Raw genomic sequence first — 15,067 nt, 5'->3', positions numbered from 1 at the left:
ACTATGAGAAAGTCTCAGTTGTAAGTAATTAACTCATACAATTCAACAAGTTACTTATGATTAAATAAACATGCAGAGCCTAGATACAAAGTGGGGATAAACAACATAAATTGCTCTCAGTTACACTTTGGTCTCAGTCAACCTGGCAAAAGGCAATATTTGCATATGGAATCATTAGTCTTCAATGATTGGGCAAGTCACTTAACTTCTCGGTGCCTCAGTTACCTCATCTGTAAAATGGGGGTTAAGATTGTGAGCCTCAAGTGGGACAACCTGATTCCCCTATGTCTACCCCAGCGCTTAGAACAGTGCTCGGCACATAGTAAGCGCTTAACAAATACTAAAATTAAATATCTAGATTACTGAGGTAAAATACGATGGGCTAGTATGAAATCAAATTAAGATTTACTTTTAAATCTGTTAACAGGCATGCATACTTCTTTTAAAAGAATAAACTTTTTTTCCTATGTCTCCAACATAAATTAAAGGATGAACAAAGTCCCCAAACACAATTGTTCTTAATCATTCATATTTTTCAGACTATAATTCTGTCCAAATGACTCAGGCCAAATGGCAAAAATATTCAATTTGCATGAGTGGAACTGTGCACAGATTTACTACCCAAAATTATCCCTGAAGATAATATCATGAAGATATTTGTTACTCATTGTAGAAGATGAAAAACACTTTGGTTTTAACTCTAAAATGTTATTTGTACTCAGAAAAATATACAAGTTCCAGACAACCTTCCCGTTACTCAACTCCACCGACATCCTTCTCCACTCTACCTCACCCACTCAACAACTTGGGCACACGCTTAATCTCATCATCTCTAGTCCACTATACAATTCTAACATCACAAACTCTGAAATTCCACTCTCCAACCACAGCCTCCTCACCTGCTTTCTCTTCCACACAATCCCTCCCCACAGAACTGCCCTGTTCTCCCACAGAGCAATTCCATCTCTCAAATTCCTCCAATTTTTCAAAATCATCATGCTTCATTTTGGCCCCCATCTTTTCCTGATGTAAAAATCCAGGCTCTCAACAAAACCCTCCCCACTGAACTCAACTCCCTCATTTCTCTGTCCCTCCACTGATCTCTTTCCACCAACCCACAGCCTTGGATCACCTCCGCAGTACACTTCCTCCACTCCTGTACTTGATCTGTAGAGTGCTGCTGGTGGAAATGCAGACATCAAGCTTAGACAAAAGGTTTTTCATCTTCAGTCATCCTCAACTACAATAATTCTGTCCTCTCCCTCACTCAGTAACAATACTTCCCTATGTTTATTGACTTTTATGCCTATAAACCGGGACCAGCTGTGTCAGACTCCAGCTGTGTCAGACTTGAAATAAGCTCCTCAAATCCTCTACCCGCAATGAGCTGGCCACCTATTTCAATTATAAAATTGAAACCATCAGGCATGAGCTCCCCCAAATCTCTCTGGCATCTGCCCAGTCCCATGCTCTTCCTTCCTTTTCTTTGCTTCTCCCATCCTTCCCAGTAGTATCACAAGAGAAGATCTCCTGCTTCCTCTCAAATTCTACCCCTTCCATCTGGCCCTCTGACTTCATCCTTCAGCATCTTATTAAAACCACTGGCCACATGACTGCCATCTTCAACTACTCTTTCTCCAATCGTTCCTTCCCCACTGCTTTTAAACATGCCCATCTACCCCCATTCTAAAAAAAAATCCTCCCATGACCCCACAGTACTCTCCAGTTATCACCCAAGTTCCTTCTTTCCTTTTACAATATCCCTAAAATCCACCCCTTCCTCTCCATCCAAATTGTTACTATCCTGCCTTGACTGTTACCTCCCTGCCTCCTCTCTCTACCCACTTCCTTCCTTCCTTCCTTCCTTCCTTCCTTCCTTCCTTCCTTCCTTCCTTCCTTCCTTCCTTCCTTCCTTCCTTCCTTCCTTCCTTCCTTCCTTCCTTCCTTCCTTCCTTCCTTCCTTCCTTCCGTCGTATTTATGGAACACTTTCTGCATAACGCACTGTCCTAAGCACTTGGGAGAGTATAATACAACAAAAGAAGCATTCTCTACCCACAACAAGCTCACAGTCCTGAGGGGGAGACAGACATTAATATTAACAAATAAAGAATACATAAATAAATAAATTGCAGATACATATACGTGTTGGGGGATGTAAGGGAGGATAAATCAAGGGAGAGAGTCAGGGTGATGCAAAAGGGAGTGGGAGAAGAGAAGAGGAGGGCTTAGTCAGGGAAGGCTTCTTGGAGGAGCTGTGCTTTCAATAAGGCTTTGAAGTGGGGGAGGGCAATTATCTATTTGATATGAGGAGGGAGGGTGTTGCAGGCTAGAGATAGGATGTCGGGCAGAAGTCATGGAGAGACAGTCGAGATTGAGGTACAGTGAAAGGTTAGTATTAGAGAAATGAAGTGTGTGGGCTGTAGCAGGGGAGTAGTGAGGTGAGGTAGGAGGGGTTATGGTGATTGACTGCTTTAAAGCCATGGTGAGGAGTTTTCGTTTAATGCGGAGGTGGATGGGCAATCACAGGAGTTTCTTGAGTGGGGAAATGTCATCTGAACGTTTTGAAGGAAAATGATCCAGACAATAGGGTGGAGTATGGACTGGAATGGGGAAAGACAGGAGGTAGGGAAGTCAGCAAGGAGACTGATACAATAATCAAGGATAACAGCTTGCATTAATTTGGTAGTAGTTTGGATGGAGAGGAAGGGGCAGATTTTAGCCATGCTGTGAAGGTAGAACTGACAGGATTTACTGCTGACTTGAATATGTGTGTTGAATGAGAAAGAAGAGTCGAGGATAATGCCAAGTTTATGGACTTGTGAGACAGGAAAGATGGTGGAGCTCTGTACATATTAAGTGTTCAATAAATACGACTGAAATAACACTACCAGCATATTAATTTATATCATGGCATTCTCCTTAATGGAATAAAATTTAAAAGACAAAGTAAAACAAGATAAAAATATAAAAAGAAAACAAGATATACAAGATATAAAAAGGAAAACTTACCGAGATATGGGCAAGTGTAGGCTGAGGAAGAGTTTCAGGCCATTTATGTTGCTGAATTTGGTTCTGAGAAATGGGACTGTCTGTCCTGGAGGATCCTGGGAATCCATAAATGAAATCATGAAAGAAGGTGGCAATGATTAAAAAAATCTAATTCAATGGATTACCCAGCCTAAAACATTCCTCTGATTTGAGGGGACACTGCTAGCGAAGGTGACTCCCTCTACCTTTTATAGGAGAAGCCCGTGTAGGATCAGAGGGAAATAAGAAAACACTACCTTGAAGATCTTTCCCCATTTGTCTGCCTTTTCCCTTTAAAATATGAATGCGTTTGAGGGCCAGGGACAATGTCTGAATCAATGTCCATGGATTCCCTGAAAGTACTGGTACAGAGCTTTACACACTATAAGCAGTCAGGCAAATTTTGTGGATTTCCTATTTTGCTCCCTCTGGAAATGCTTCCATCTTGGACATTGGACACCGCAGCCCGGCAGCCAACGCTTCCCAGCAGTGAAGGATCAGGATGAAAAGAGGAGGAAACCGTCTAAAATGACTTGCAGAACTACTGTTGTCTTAAGACACCCTGTCAGAATTAGTGCCAAACAAGCAAGAACCCGGTTAAAAAAAAAAAAGAAAGAAAAATAAAAAAAGTAAAAATGTTGTTATAAAGCAGATCCTTGGATCCTAGGCAAAGAATGTGTAGTTAATTACAACAAAGAGAAATTTAATATCCATCAAGAGAAATGGAAACCCATAATTCTAGTGTAAGAATGCAGTACTCGGTTCTCCATATCTACTTGCAAAAAGGGGCCAATCAAAGGTCAGATAGAGGGTTCACTCATATTGTTTCTACACGTATTTACTTCAAGATAAAATCTCACACATTATTTTCAGGTACTTCTGAATAGTTGGAAATCAATGGATTATTTTATGTTGCTCAAGGTACAGAAAGTGGATTAAGCAATTACTATATTACTCCTTAAGTGACCAGTAATTCTTCTCTATTTGTATAATGTTATCCATATTTCATTATTTTCCCCTGACCTTCCCACAGTTTTATGTTCCAAACTTTGCTTTTTGCTGGTTTTCTGCATTTGGCTACTTTTCAGGAATCATTTGTGTGGCAGCACTGAACAAAGTTGGGAATTCTGCTCTATGACTAAGAGTTTGAAGGAAATAGTAATGAGTTTCTGTTTGTCTTCAAAGGGAAATGAAATGTGTCTAGGCAGCACAGAGAATGTATCTTAAATAGCCCAGAGACACTTACTTAAAAATATACACTACCTTTAATGCCCAAAATGGTATTAGCTTTCCCTATTAAAAGAAATGAGTTTCTGATTCAGAGGATTGTAAATCACTGAAATAGTTTCTGAATGGAAACAGGATAAAAATATTTAAATAATTAAACTCTTTGCCATTCAAATAAATGAATGCTAATTACTCCTTCATTTCATCCCCTAACAATAATCCAGTCTATGATTTGCACTGAATTAAATAAACATTTCTCAGGGCAAGAAGTCTTGGATAGTTCAGCCTCCTTTATCCTTGGGGAAAATAAGTTGAAATATAGTATAGGTTGAAATGGTTTTGATTTGCTGAAGACATAAACAATTTACTAAAGGAGGGAAATTTCTAGAGACAACCCCAATAAAAAATCCAGGGAAGTCTTAGCAAGATTCAATTTCAATAGCCTTTGGAGACATTTTTTATTTAGGATGTTTGTAACCTAGAATTCATGATCCAAGTGGAATGTCATAAGCCACTTTGTTGTACTATTAGTATAAGTTTATTTATAAAACTTGAAAGTTCACTGTTTCTATAGATATGGAAAAATAACACAACTTTTGCCTGACTGTTGCATGTCATAACTAACTGCTTTTAATTACACTGAGGATCCAAAGGAGACAGTATAACCATAGAAATGTCATTCTTTCCTCTAGACTGTAAGCTCTCTAGGGGCTGGGAGTGTATTTACCAACTCAAACCCAATTATTTACCTTAATACGGTGCTCTGCATGCAGTAAGCGCTCAAAAATACAATTGACTTTGTCCTTTCCTATGACTGGTGATTGTCTTTTTTAATAATACATCTACAGAAATGTCAGACATTGTTCAGAATATAAAAATATGAAAATGCTATTATTGGTCAGACTCCTATTCCTTCCAATCCTTGGTAATGACACAGGAAGCTTACAGGAATAGCAGGACAGTTGTCCTACTTGGCAATGATCATAATGAAGGATGAAACACCTCACACCCTTAATTTTCCCCCCTTCATCCCTAACTTTCCCTAGAATAACCCATGATGAGCCTTTAGGCCATGATTGTTTTCAAAGCCTTAGCCTCTACTGATTTTTCTGACTAGCAGAACTTTCTTGTGGGAACAAACTCCATAAGCTCACCAGCTTCTGTGTGATAGTCATATTCTTACTGATAAAGAGAAAGCTGAGGACTACATAATTATTCAGAAAACTTGGAGCACGCTTTAGCATCAATACATAATAATAATAATGGTGGTATTTGTTAAGAGCTTACTATGTGCCAAGCACTGTTCTAAGCACTGGGGTAGATACAAGGTAATCAGGTTGTTCCACATGGGGCTCACAGTCTTAATTCCCATTTTCCAGAAGAGGTAACTGAGGCACAGAAAAGTTAAATGATTTTCCCAAGGTCATATAGCAGATGAGTGGTGGAGCCGGGATTAGAACCTACAACCTCTGACTCCCAAGCGCGCGCTCTTTCCACTAAGCCACGCTGCTTCTTTACATAAATGTTTTGCTACATAAATCTAGCAACCCTGACAACCTAATTGATTTAGATTAGCTAGTAAATGGTCACAATTGCTGAAAATTGAACAATCTTCTTTAAGCCTATGTGAAGTACTTCTATAACTTCTGACTCAGAATCTTTCCAAGCCAACCTTAAAGAACACAAAAATTCAATTTATACAGGACTTCGAAGCACATGACAATTTATGAAACCCATTCTGAATGATTTACTCATTCTTTATTTGAAACGAGGGCCCAAGAAGAGGCTTCCAATTGGGTTTGTTTACTGCTTGCTCATCATGAATAATGAAGGATATCTGAATGACAAGATAAGCAAATGGGTTGGATTTGTTCAAACTGGTTTTTTGTGACATATTCTTGCTTGCTGCTTTATTGAAGTAGTAAATGAAAGGCAAACAAAAATGGTTATTCTATTATGGGGAGTCCATCCCACCCCCACCAACCCCCAAGGGCCAGAGTAAGTAGCAAACAGACTGTACCGTGACCAGAGATAGATATGCCAGCTGGAATGGTTTGGGGAGACCCTCTTTGGCAAATTGTATAAAAGAAAGAGTGTTCCTTAACAATATTGTAAGCAAACACACAAAACTAATGGCATCTCTTCATCTTGAACCACTCTACTCATGTCCTTCATAATGGTGTTACAAACTGAGAAATGGAATTCATGGGATCATTTGCCAAAAAATTTTATATGCCCATGTGACTTTTTTTAATGTTGTCTGTTTCAACAGTGTTCCCAACTTTTTTATATTTCTTGGCACCCAAACCTTTAGGGATTTTTTAAGGGAGAAAACAATTATCTCTGCAGCTTACTCTGTTGGGGGCAGTAACTGGGGTAGAAGTAACCCCCTAGTAATTGTTCAGTAAAAAACAACAGAGGAAACCCTCCCACACAAAATCATACACCAAGACTAAGAGAGATATGGAGAGAAAGGGAGATAATTTATTTCAAAAGCCCCAACCCGCCTACATGCTACTTAGCAATTTTGATGTGGTACTCAGTTCTAATTTGCAAAGTGAAGAGGAATCTCAAATCCCATTCTCTGCCCATCTAGTCGCCAAAAATGTTCACTGATTTCTTTAAGATCCATGCCTCTTCAGATTTAAACAAACATGAACACATTCTAGTTTCTCCCTGCACCTCTGTGATAGATTCCATTTGAGAACTATAGCCCAGAAGAGTACCTTGAAATATGGGAGAAAGGCAAATCTGATCTATGGCTCTCTGTTAATTAGGAAGGGATACTGTTGAGCAGTGGAGAGGGAGGGGTGAGGGAACAGGATTCACCCTAGAGGAGCTGAGTGGCCACTGATCACATTAATTTCAATCACCCATCTAGAAGTTTAAATTATTGTAATTTTCTAAATGTTCCTAGTCCTTTAGGTAACCAATGAACATTCAGGGTCTACTTCAGTTTTAGAAGTGTCACATTCTTCCACCACACTGTATTCAAACAACGTTTCATGAGAGCAAAGGACAATGTTGGCAAGTAGACAACGATTTTGCAAACACTCTGCAATCCTATTAATAAAATGTAGAGCTTGGCCTTGCTTGTTAAACATTTCAGGATTGGATTTCTGACCTTATCTCACAGCTGTTTTATTGCAGATCACTGAATTGTGCTATGAAAATTTACCATAAATTTCTGGAAAGTCTTATCTCTTATTTACTATAGTCAATACAATTCAAAATGCTCATTTGTGGCAACTCTTCAAATCAACCTTTTTAAGATATTGTTTCTACTAATTGCACTATGTACTTCAAATGTAAGCTCGTTGTGGACAGGGAATGTGTCTATTTTTTTAGTGCAGTGCTCTGCACACAGTAATTGTTCAGTAAATACAACCAAATGAATGAATGAAATGGAGGAACACCATACGATAAGTACTTGCATTCTACTCATCTTTCCATTATAAAATTAAATCAGTTTTAATCAGTTTATCATTTGAGGTAAGGATATAAAATAAATACATAAAAATTACTAAAAAATCCTGGATTTGGCCTATCATCAGCTCCCCCCAAAACGATTCAATCCAGAAGGTGTCCTTGAAGTTACTTAATGGAGATTGCTGCTTTCTGCTTAGATTACGAGGGACTTCAAGAAATGGGAAATCTTCTGATGAGGATCCTATGGAGCAGGCCACCAATGAAATGATGCCCAAGATGGCTAGCATGGTACTCCAGCAGAGAAACTATTAACATGGCACAGTGGATTTCTTGGCACACCTCAAATGACCTTTAAAAACACTACTTTGCTCAGATACCAACCTTTGAGACAAAAGAACAGTCCAGAAAATTCTCTCCAAAGGTTCTAAGAGATGTGGACACTGTTGGATGGGCAACGATTTCTTATAAAACAGGTATTATACGGTTACTCTTTACTATGATTACTGAAACTGGAGCGTAATATGCTAACTGTGCATTTAGACAGTGGAAGCTTTACTCTATGATTCACCTGATGCTGATCTGCTGCTCAGATGAGGTCCCAACTCCCACTGTCTGTTGCCAGTGGACTTACTGCTACTGTTTGGCTTCTGAACTTGTCCCCCGAACGGCTGATGTGCACTACTGAAAAGAGATAGAGAATCATGTGCCACTTCCTGTCATTCATAAAGGGAAACCACAGTTCAATCAAATACCAATGACAAGCTTTAATGATCATTATATTCATTTCTCAAACTGAATACAGTTTAACTTGTAAGAGTAAAAACAGTTTGGACTCAAATCTTGAAAAATATATCTGTAGTTCAGATTTTAATGATTTGTCTGGAACCTACTGACCTATTTAAAACTGACAAATACATTTCAGATTAAAAACATAGGGAAAGGGGATCAGAGTGCCCTGTTGAGAAGTAGCGTTGCCTAATGGAAAGAGCATGGTCCTGGGAGTCACAGGTCCTGGGTTCTAATATGCCGGCTCTGCCACTTGTCTGCTGCATGACCTTGGGCAAGTCACTTAACTTAGCCTGCGAGACCCATGTGGGACAGGGTCCGTGTCTGACCTGATTATCTTTCTTCTAGCCCAGCACTTAGTACAGTGCTTTGCACAGAGTGCATACTTACATAAAATAATTATTATATTTATATTCTCATCAAGCTATTGTCCTGAAAAGTCCTATAGCATTTCTCAACTCAATTGTGTACAAAATTTAATCACCTGGGGATCAGGGTGAAGCGGCAGTACTGAATCTTTCTTGGGAATACTAAGTTTCTCTAGTCACTGTGGACTTTACCATTTTGGACACTTTTTCAAATGCTCTGAATATTTTTTTAAAATCTAAAAACATTCCTAAGTTTTTTTTCAATTTTGAGTGTCAATCACCTGACAGCACAAGGAGAATAAAATTTAGGTACACTCCTTGCCCACAGTCAACTGAAAGGTAATTCTGTACATAGTTTCTAATCCTGGCAATAGCTTCATTTTTGAACTTTGGATTTTTATCAAATACAATGAACATTTAGAGAAAGGCTATTACTCTCAGTCGGAAGACTGGACTAATTCGGTGAAACTCCTTAGACACTTCTGTTTTAAATTAGGACATGCATTTAAACATCTGATGAAACCCTTGAACATATCCACAGCAAAGCCTTTTTATGCACCTTCATTTTAGAAAGGCTAAAGCTCATACTTTGAGCCACAGAAATTTGATTTTAAATATTCCACAATGGCTAAAAAAGCAGGGATGGATGGTCATTGGGAGAACTGATGCCTAATGAGACTGAGCAAGAGAAATAGCTCTGATTAACATATTCTAGGTTTGATGATATTTTGGGGACCCCCCCCGACCAATCCAGCTGCAAATAGGAGCAGGGCAGCCGTCAAGTACCCGACAGAGAGGTTTCCAGACTTCCCAGTGCATACAGTTGGTGAGGTTCAGTCCTGCTCATTCCCACAGCTCTCACCATGAAGCCTGGAAGACTTTCAGGTTGGGCATGCTGCCACATCAGTTGTTCAGCCTGCATGCCCACGTGAAGACCTTTCCACTCTCTGCAATGCTGCTTTGGGAGTGCCCAAGGCAGAAAACTTCCAGCCTGTTTGGCAAGAAGCATCTGGCAAAATGCAGAGGCCTCCTCTTGCAGGCACACTGCTCCAACAGCTAAAATAGAGGCTTATCTGAATCACAATGCTACCAACCTAAACCATAAAAGGCATTTTTCAATTTGCTGGATTTTTCATGTTTCCAGTTTGCCAGAGCTGGAGGTTAACCCAGAAAATCAAAATTGACTGGACACAGGATGTAATCTGGTATATCAGTTAACCCTTTTTTGGCTTCTGCCAGCTTGGTTCTATGCATACTTCTTCATCAGTTTTTTTCACTTTTGGGACACTAACTAGCCCCTGAGGGTAATGACTATTCATTTTTGGAACTACCTTTAGGACTTACATTTCTGTTTATTTAGGAAGGTTTCATTAGCTGTCCAAAAATCATGGTAGTTTTAGGAAGATTGGTTACGCAGTCAACCAGTAATAAAGTGAAGTGAAACTACAATGAGAATCATGTGGCATTTTGAAGTCATTTGCTCAGTTGTGAAAGGGGAAGCTTAAGACCAAACTGCAAACTGATTTAAAGTGTGACATTTGCCTTCTTCAGTTGTGGGTAAACTGGATTAAAAAAAACAAAAACCAAATAAACACCAGGAATTATGGGGACTGTGGTTATAAAGGGCAGGCTAAATGATGATGTTGGAGTTGCTAATATGACGACTTCAACTTTAGAAGCCTGGAATCTTAGAATCTGGTTTTGGTTTTCCAAGTGATGGTAAGTCAACAGTAGCTTAAATAGAAAACTGAAAAGAGCTTACCTTGAAGGACACCTTTGATGGTTCATTTGATCCTTATTGTGAATTTTTGAAGTGGTTCTTTCTGGGACCTTAAATATTAACCAAATATTTCAGTGCAATACTTTTCTATCAGACATTTAATTCCTAGATAATAATAATAATGGCATTTGTTATAGCGTTTACTCTGTGTCAAGCACTTTTCTAAACACTGGGGTAGATTCAAGTTTTTCAGGTTGGACACAGTACCTGTCTCACATGGGGATCACAGTTTAAGTAGGAGAGAGATGGATATTTAATCCCCCTTTTACATAAGAGGAAACTGAGGTCCAGAGAAGTTCAGTGACTTGTCCAAGGCCACACAGCAGGCATTTGGCAGACCTGGGATTAGAGCCCAGGTCTTCTGAATCCCAGACCCATGCTCTTTCCACTGGCCTGTGCTGCTTCTCCAGATGAATATTAAACTAATGGAAATTACTTCCATGAACAAACACAGGGAAACTAAAGTTCTTTTCAGTAACACTATATATTTATATATTCCATTTGTGAATTCATAATGTCATTAAAACTAGCACACTAATATGAATCAAAGACTAGAACCCGGGATGAGTTAGGATGAGCTAGAAAGAAGTCTGGTTGTGGGAATGTTACAAGTGACACTGCCTTTTTCCCAACTACTGTTATAATTTTAAAAGTACATGTGGAAAATGCCAGGGACAATTTTGAGAAATGATAAAAATTAGGGCTGAAAATTATTTTTATTCAATTTGCAGAACTGCGGCAAGATTCAATGGGACCTTTCAGGGAATGCTTAAACACTAGCAGTTTTGCTGTGTTGTTCTGTAAAATGAAGAACATGACACGTGGCCCATCTCCACATCTCCTGGAGGTCCCTTTTAGGGGATCAGAAATAGAGAGGGGGAGGAAGAGAAGGGGAGAGGATTCTCTCTGGAACCAATCTCCCAGTCCTCTCTGCAGAGTTAGTCATTCATTCAATAGTATTTATTGAGTGCTTACTATGTGCAGAGCACTGTACTAAGTGCTTGGAGTATACGATTCGGCAACAGATACAGACAATCCCTGCCCAATGACTGGCTTACAGTCTGATTGGGGGAGACAGACGGACAAAAACAAGACAACATAATCACGATAAATAGAATCAAGGGGATGGACACCTCATTAACAAAATGAATAGGGTAACAAAAATATATACAAATGAGCACAGTGCTGAGGGGAGGGGATGAGGAGCAGAGGGAAAAGGGGGCTTAGCTGAGGGGAGGTGAAGGGGGGGAAGGAGGAGGGAGCAGAGGGAAGAGGGGGAGCAGAGAGGGAGCAGAGGGAAAAGGGGAAGCTCAGTCTGGGAAGGCCTTTTGGAGTAGGTGAGCTCTCAGTACGATAATAATGTTGCTATTTGTTAAGCGCTTACTATGTGCACAGCACTGTTCTAAGTGCTGGGGTAGCTACAGGGCAATCAGGTTGTCCCACGTGAGGCTCAAAGTCTTAATCCCCATTTTAGAGATGAGGTAACTGAGAAGTTAAGTGACTTGCCCACAGTCACACAGCTGACAAGTGGCAGATCCAGATTCGAACCCATGATCTCTGACTCCCAAGCCCGTGCTCTTTCCACTGAGCCACGCTGCTTAGGTTAACTGCTGCTAGTCCCAACCTAGACTTTTAGGTTAGGTATTTTAAGTGATCCTCAGACTGGGAGGGAACCCCACAGATCTTTTTCTAAAAAAAATAAAAATGAGGTGTTTATTTTTCTTATGGTATTTGTTAAGTGCTTACTATGCATCAAACGCTATTATTATTATTATGGTATTTCTAACTGCTGGGATAGATACAAGTTAATCTGGTTGAACAGTCCCTGTCCCAAAAGGGGCTCACAGTTTAAGTAGGAAAGAGAATATTTTTTGAATCCTCACTTTACAGTTGAGGAACTGAGGCCCTGAGAAGCTAGGTGACTTGCCCAAGCTCACACAGAAGGGAACTGGCAGAACTGGGATTAGAACCCAAGCCCTCTGACTGCCAGACCTGTAATTTTTCTACTACTACTACTACTAATAATAATAATGTTGGTATTTGTTAAGCGCTTACTATGTGCCGAGCACTGTTCTAAGCGCTGGGGTAGACATAGGGGAATCAGGTTGTCCCACGTGGGGCTCACAGTCTTAATCCCCATTTTACAGATGAGGGAACTGAGGCATAGAGAAGTTAAGTGACTTGCCCACAGTCACACAGCCAACAAGTGGCAGAGCTGGGATTCGAACTCATGAGCCCTGACTCCAAAGCCCATGCTCTTTCCACTGAGCCACGCTGCTGCTGCTGCTACTAGGCCACGCTGCTTCATTATTATTATTGTGGCATTTGTTAGGCACTTACTATGTGCCAGGCACTGTACTAAGCACAGGGGTGGATACAAGCAAATAGGGTTGGACAGAGTCCTATGTCCCGCACCCCCCACACGGCTCACAGTCTCAATCCCTATTTTACAGATGAGGTAATTGAGGCACAGATAAGTGAACTGACTTGCCCAAGGTCACAAAGCAGACAAGTGGCGGGGCCTGGATTCGAACCCATGACCTCTTAACTCTCAGGCCCACGATCTATCCACTACATCATGCTGCTTCGCCCTCCTTGTCTATTTCCTGGCTGTTCTGTCGATCGTTGGACCAACGTCCTACCTGCTTCCTTAATAATCTTTTAAAGTATAAAGTGGGCAGGGACTAGGGTTTGGGAATGTAAACTGGTATGAATACTAAGTTTGGGTTGAACCCCCATTTCGTACTGCTTCCCTGGGTTGGTCTGACTGGTGAATGCTGGTAAGTGTCAAGGCCCTATGGAACTCCCCCCAACCCCCGCTTCGTTTGCTTAGAGGAGCAAAGTTGAATTGCATATTCTTTAAACATTTTATATACGGTGAGAGTATGTGTGTGTAGGAATAATAATGATAAGTTAATATGCATTACAATTTGACATTTAAGCTTTAACTCTAGTATCTTTAATGCTACCTTAGGAGGTTGCTCTTCATTTTGCAGAACATTCCAGAATACTTCATTCTGTCCTGGACTCAGGGGTAAGATGGCCATGTCAGAAAGCGAACTGCTGTGGTAAGAGTCTCTACTGGTTCGGAGGTTTTCATTCTTCAAACAAATCAAACATACAGGACTTATCACACATTCTTTATTCATCCCATAATCATCCTATTGTTGGAACATGTCATAATTCCTAGGTGTCCTCCAAAAAAGAAAAATCAATCAATCAATGGTATTTATTGATCACTTACTGTGTTCAGAGCACTGTACTAAGAGCTTGGGAGAGTATAATACAACAGAGTTGGAAGATACGTTCCCTGCCTACAATGAGCTGACCCAAACTATAGTGTCAAGGAACATATCTACCAACTCTGTTGTATGGTACTTTCCCAAGCCGTTAGTAAAGTGCTCAATCAGTATGATTGATGGACTGATTGATAACTTGTATCCTAACCATAAGCCACTGCTCCAGAGTCACATGGCAACTTCCTAAAATGGTAGCCACGTGGCCTCTCTCATAAATGGCTGTTCCACTGCCCTTCTCAAAGATGGCGTTGGGATCAAACTGATTTGCTTTCAGGGCCCGGATCGAGGTCTCTGAGCTAAGCTACCAGCGACACTTGATTGAGGGACAGCTGTGACAATATTCTTCCACAAAATGCTGCCTATAGCATCAATAGTCTATATTGCATCAGTGCTCAGCCTGATGTGCACTTTAGACTGATACATTGTATCTCAGCTTTTCATAAAGTCTGATCAAAATGTTTGATCAATGGTATCTCTTGAGTGCTTACTTCGTGCAGAGCACTGAATTAAGCACATGGGAGAGTATAGTGCAGTAGAGTTAGTAGACAAGATTGTAATCTATCTGAGGAGACAGGTATTAAAATAAATTACAGATAAGGGAAGTAGCAGAGGACAAGGATATGTCCATAAGAGCCACAGAACTAGGGGTAGGGTGAGTATTAAAATGCCTAAGTCCCAATTGCATAAATGACTCAGAAGGGAGGGTAAATAGGGTGAACACCATTCTTTATCTGGTCTCTACCAACTGTATATATTTGGAAAGGTCCAATATTACTGGCAGAGAAGAATTAATAATGAATATTAATTTATTTTGGAATTCTTTTTGGTTGCCTTTGTAGTCCTTTTTCTAATTCTTCTCTTCTCCATATTCTGTTGAAGAGATACTACTACTAATAATAATGGTGGTATTTGTTAAGCGCTTACTATGTGCAAAGCACTGTTCTAAGTACTGGAGGGATACAAGGTGATCAGGTTGTCCCACATGGGGCTCACAATCTTCATCCCCATTTTACAGATGAGGGAACTGAGGCCGAGAGAAGTTAAGTGACTTGCCCAAAGTTACAAAGCTGATAAGTGGCAGATCTGGGATTAGAATCATGACCTTTGACTCCCAAGCCCATGCTCTTTCCACTGAGCCACGCTGCTTCTA

At 40.2% G+C, this 15,067-nt stretch overlaps 1 protein-coding gene across 5 annotated transcripts in view; it reads right to left on the bottom strand.

Annotated features, from left to right (window-relative positions):
* NRK (Nik related kinase) overlaps nucleotides 1-15,067 on the bottom strand; it is a 177,230-nt gene that overhangs the window by 45,406 nt on the left and 116,757 nt on the right. For 4 of the 5 annotated variants that reach the window (XM_039912355.1, XM_039912354.1, XM_029067556.2 and 1 more), the window contains 4 exons: nucleotides 13,588-13,719; nucleotides 10,601-10,668; nucleotides 8,253-8,365; nucleotides 3,011-3,105 (listed from right to left, as the gene is read on the bottom strand). In XM_039912355.1, the coding sequence (XP_039768289.1) occupies nucleotides 3,011-3,105; nucleotides 8,253-8,365; nucleotides 10,601-10,668; nucleotides 13,588-13,719 (408 nt within the window). The remainder of the gene's footprint in view (nucleotides 1-3,010; nucleotides 3,106-8,252; nucleotides 8,366-10,600; nucleotides 10,669-13,587; nucleotides 13,720-15,067) is intronic. The other variant, XM_029067558.2, reaches the window with a different exon arrangement.

Source organism: Ornithorhynchus anatinus, chromosome 6 (genome assembly GCF_004115215.2).
Source record: "Ornithorhynchus anatinus isolate Pmale09 chromosome 6, mOrnAna1.pri.v4, whole genome shotgun sequence".
Lineage (NCBI taxonomy): Eukaryota > Metazoa > Chordata > Mammalia > Monotremata > Ornithorhynchidae > Ornithorhynchus > Ornithorhynchus anatinus.
Note: the sequence above shows the minus strand (reverse complement) of the source record. Positions and strands in the feature narration are given on the sequence as shown.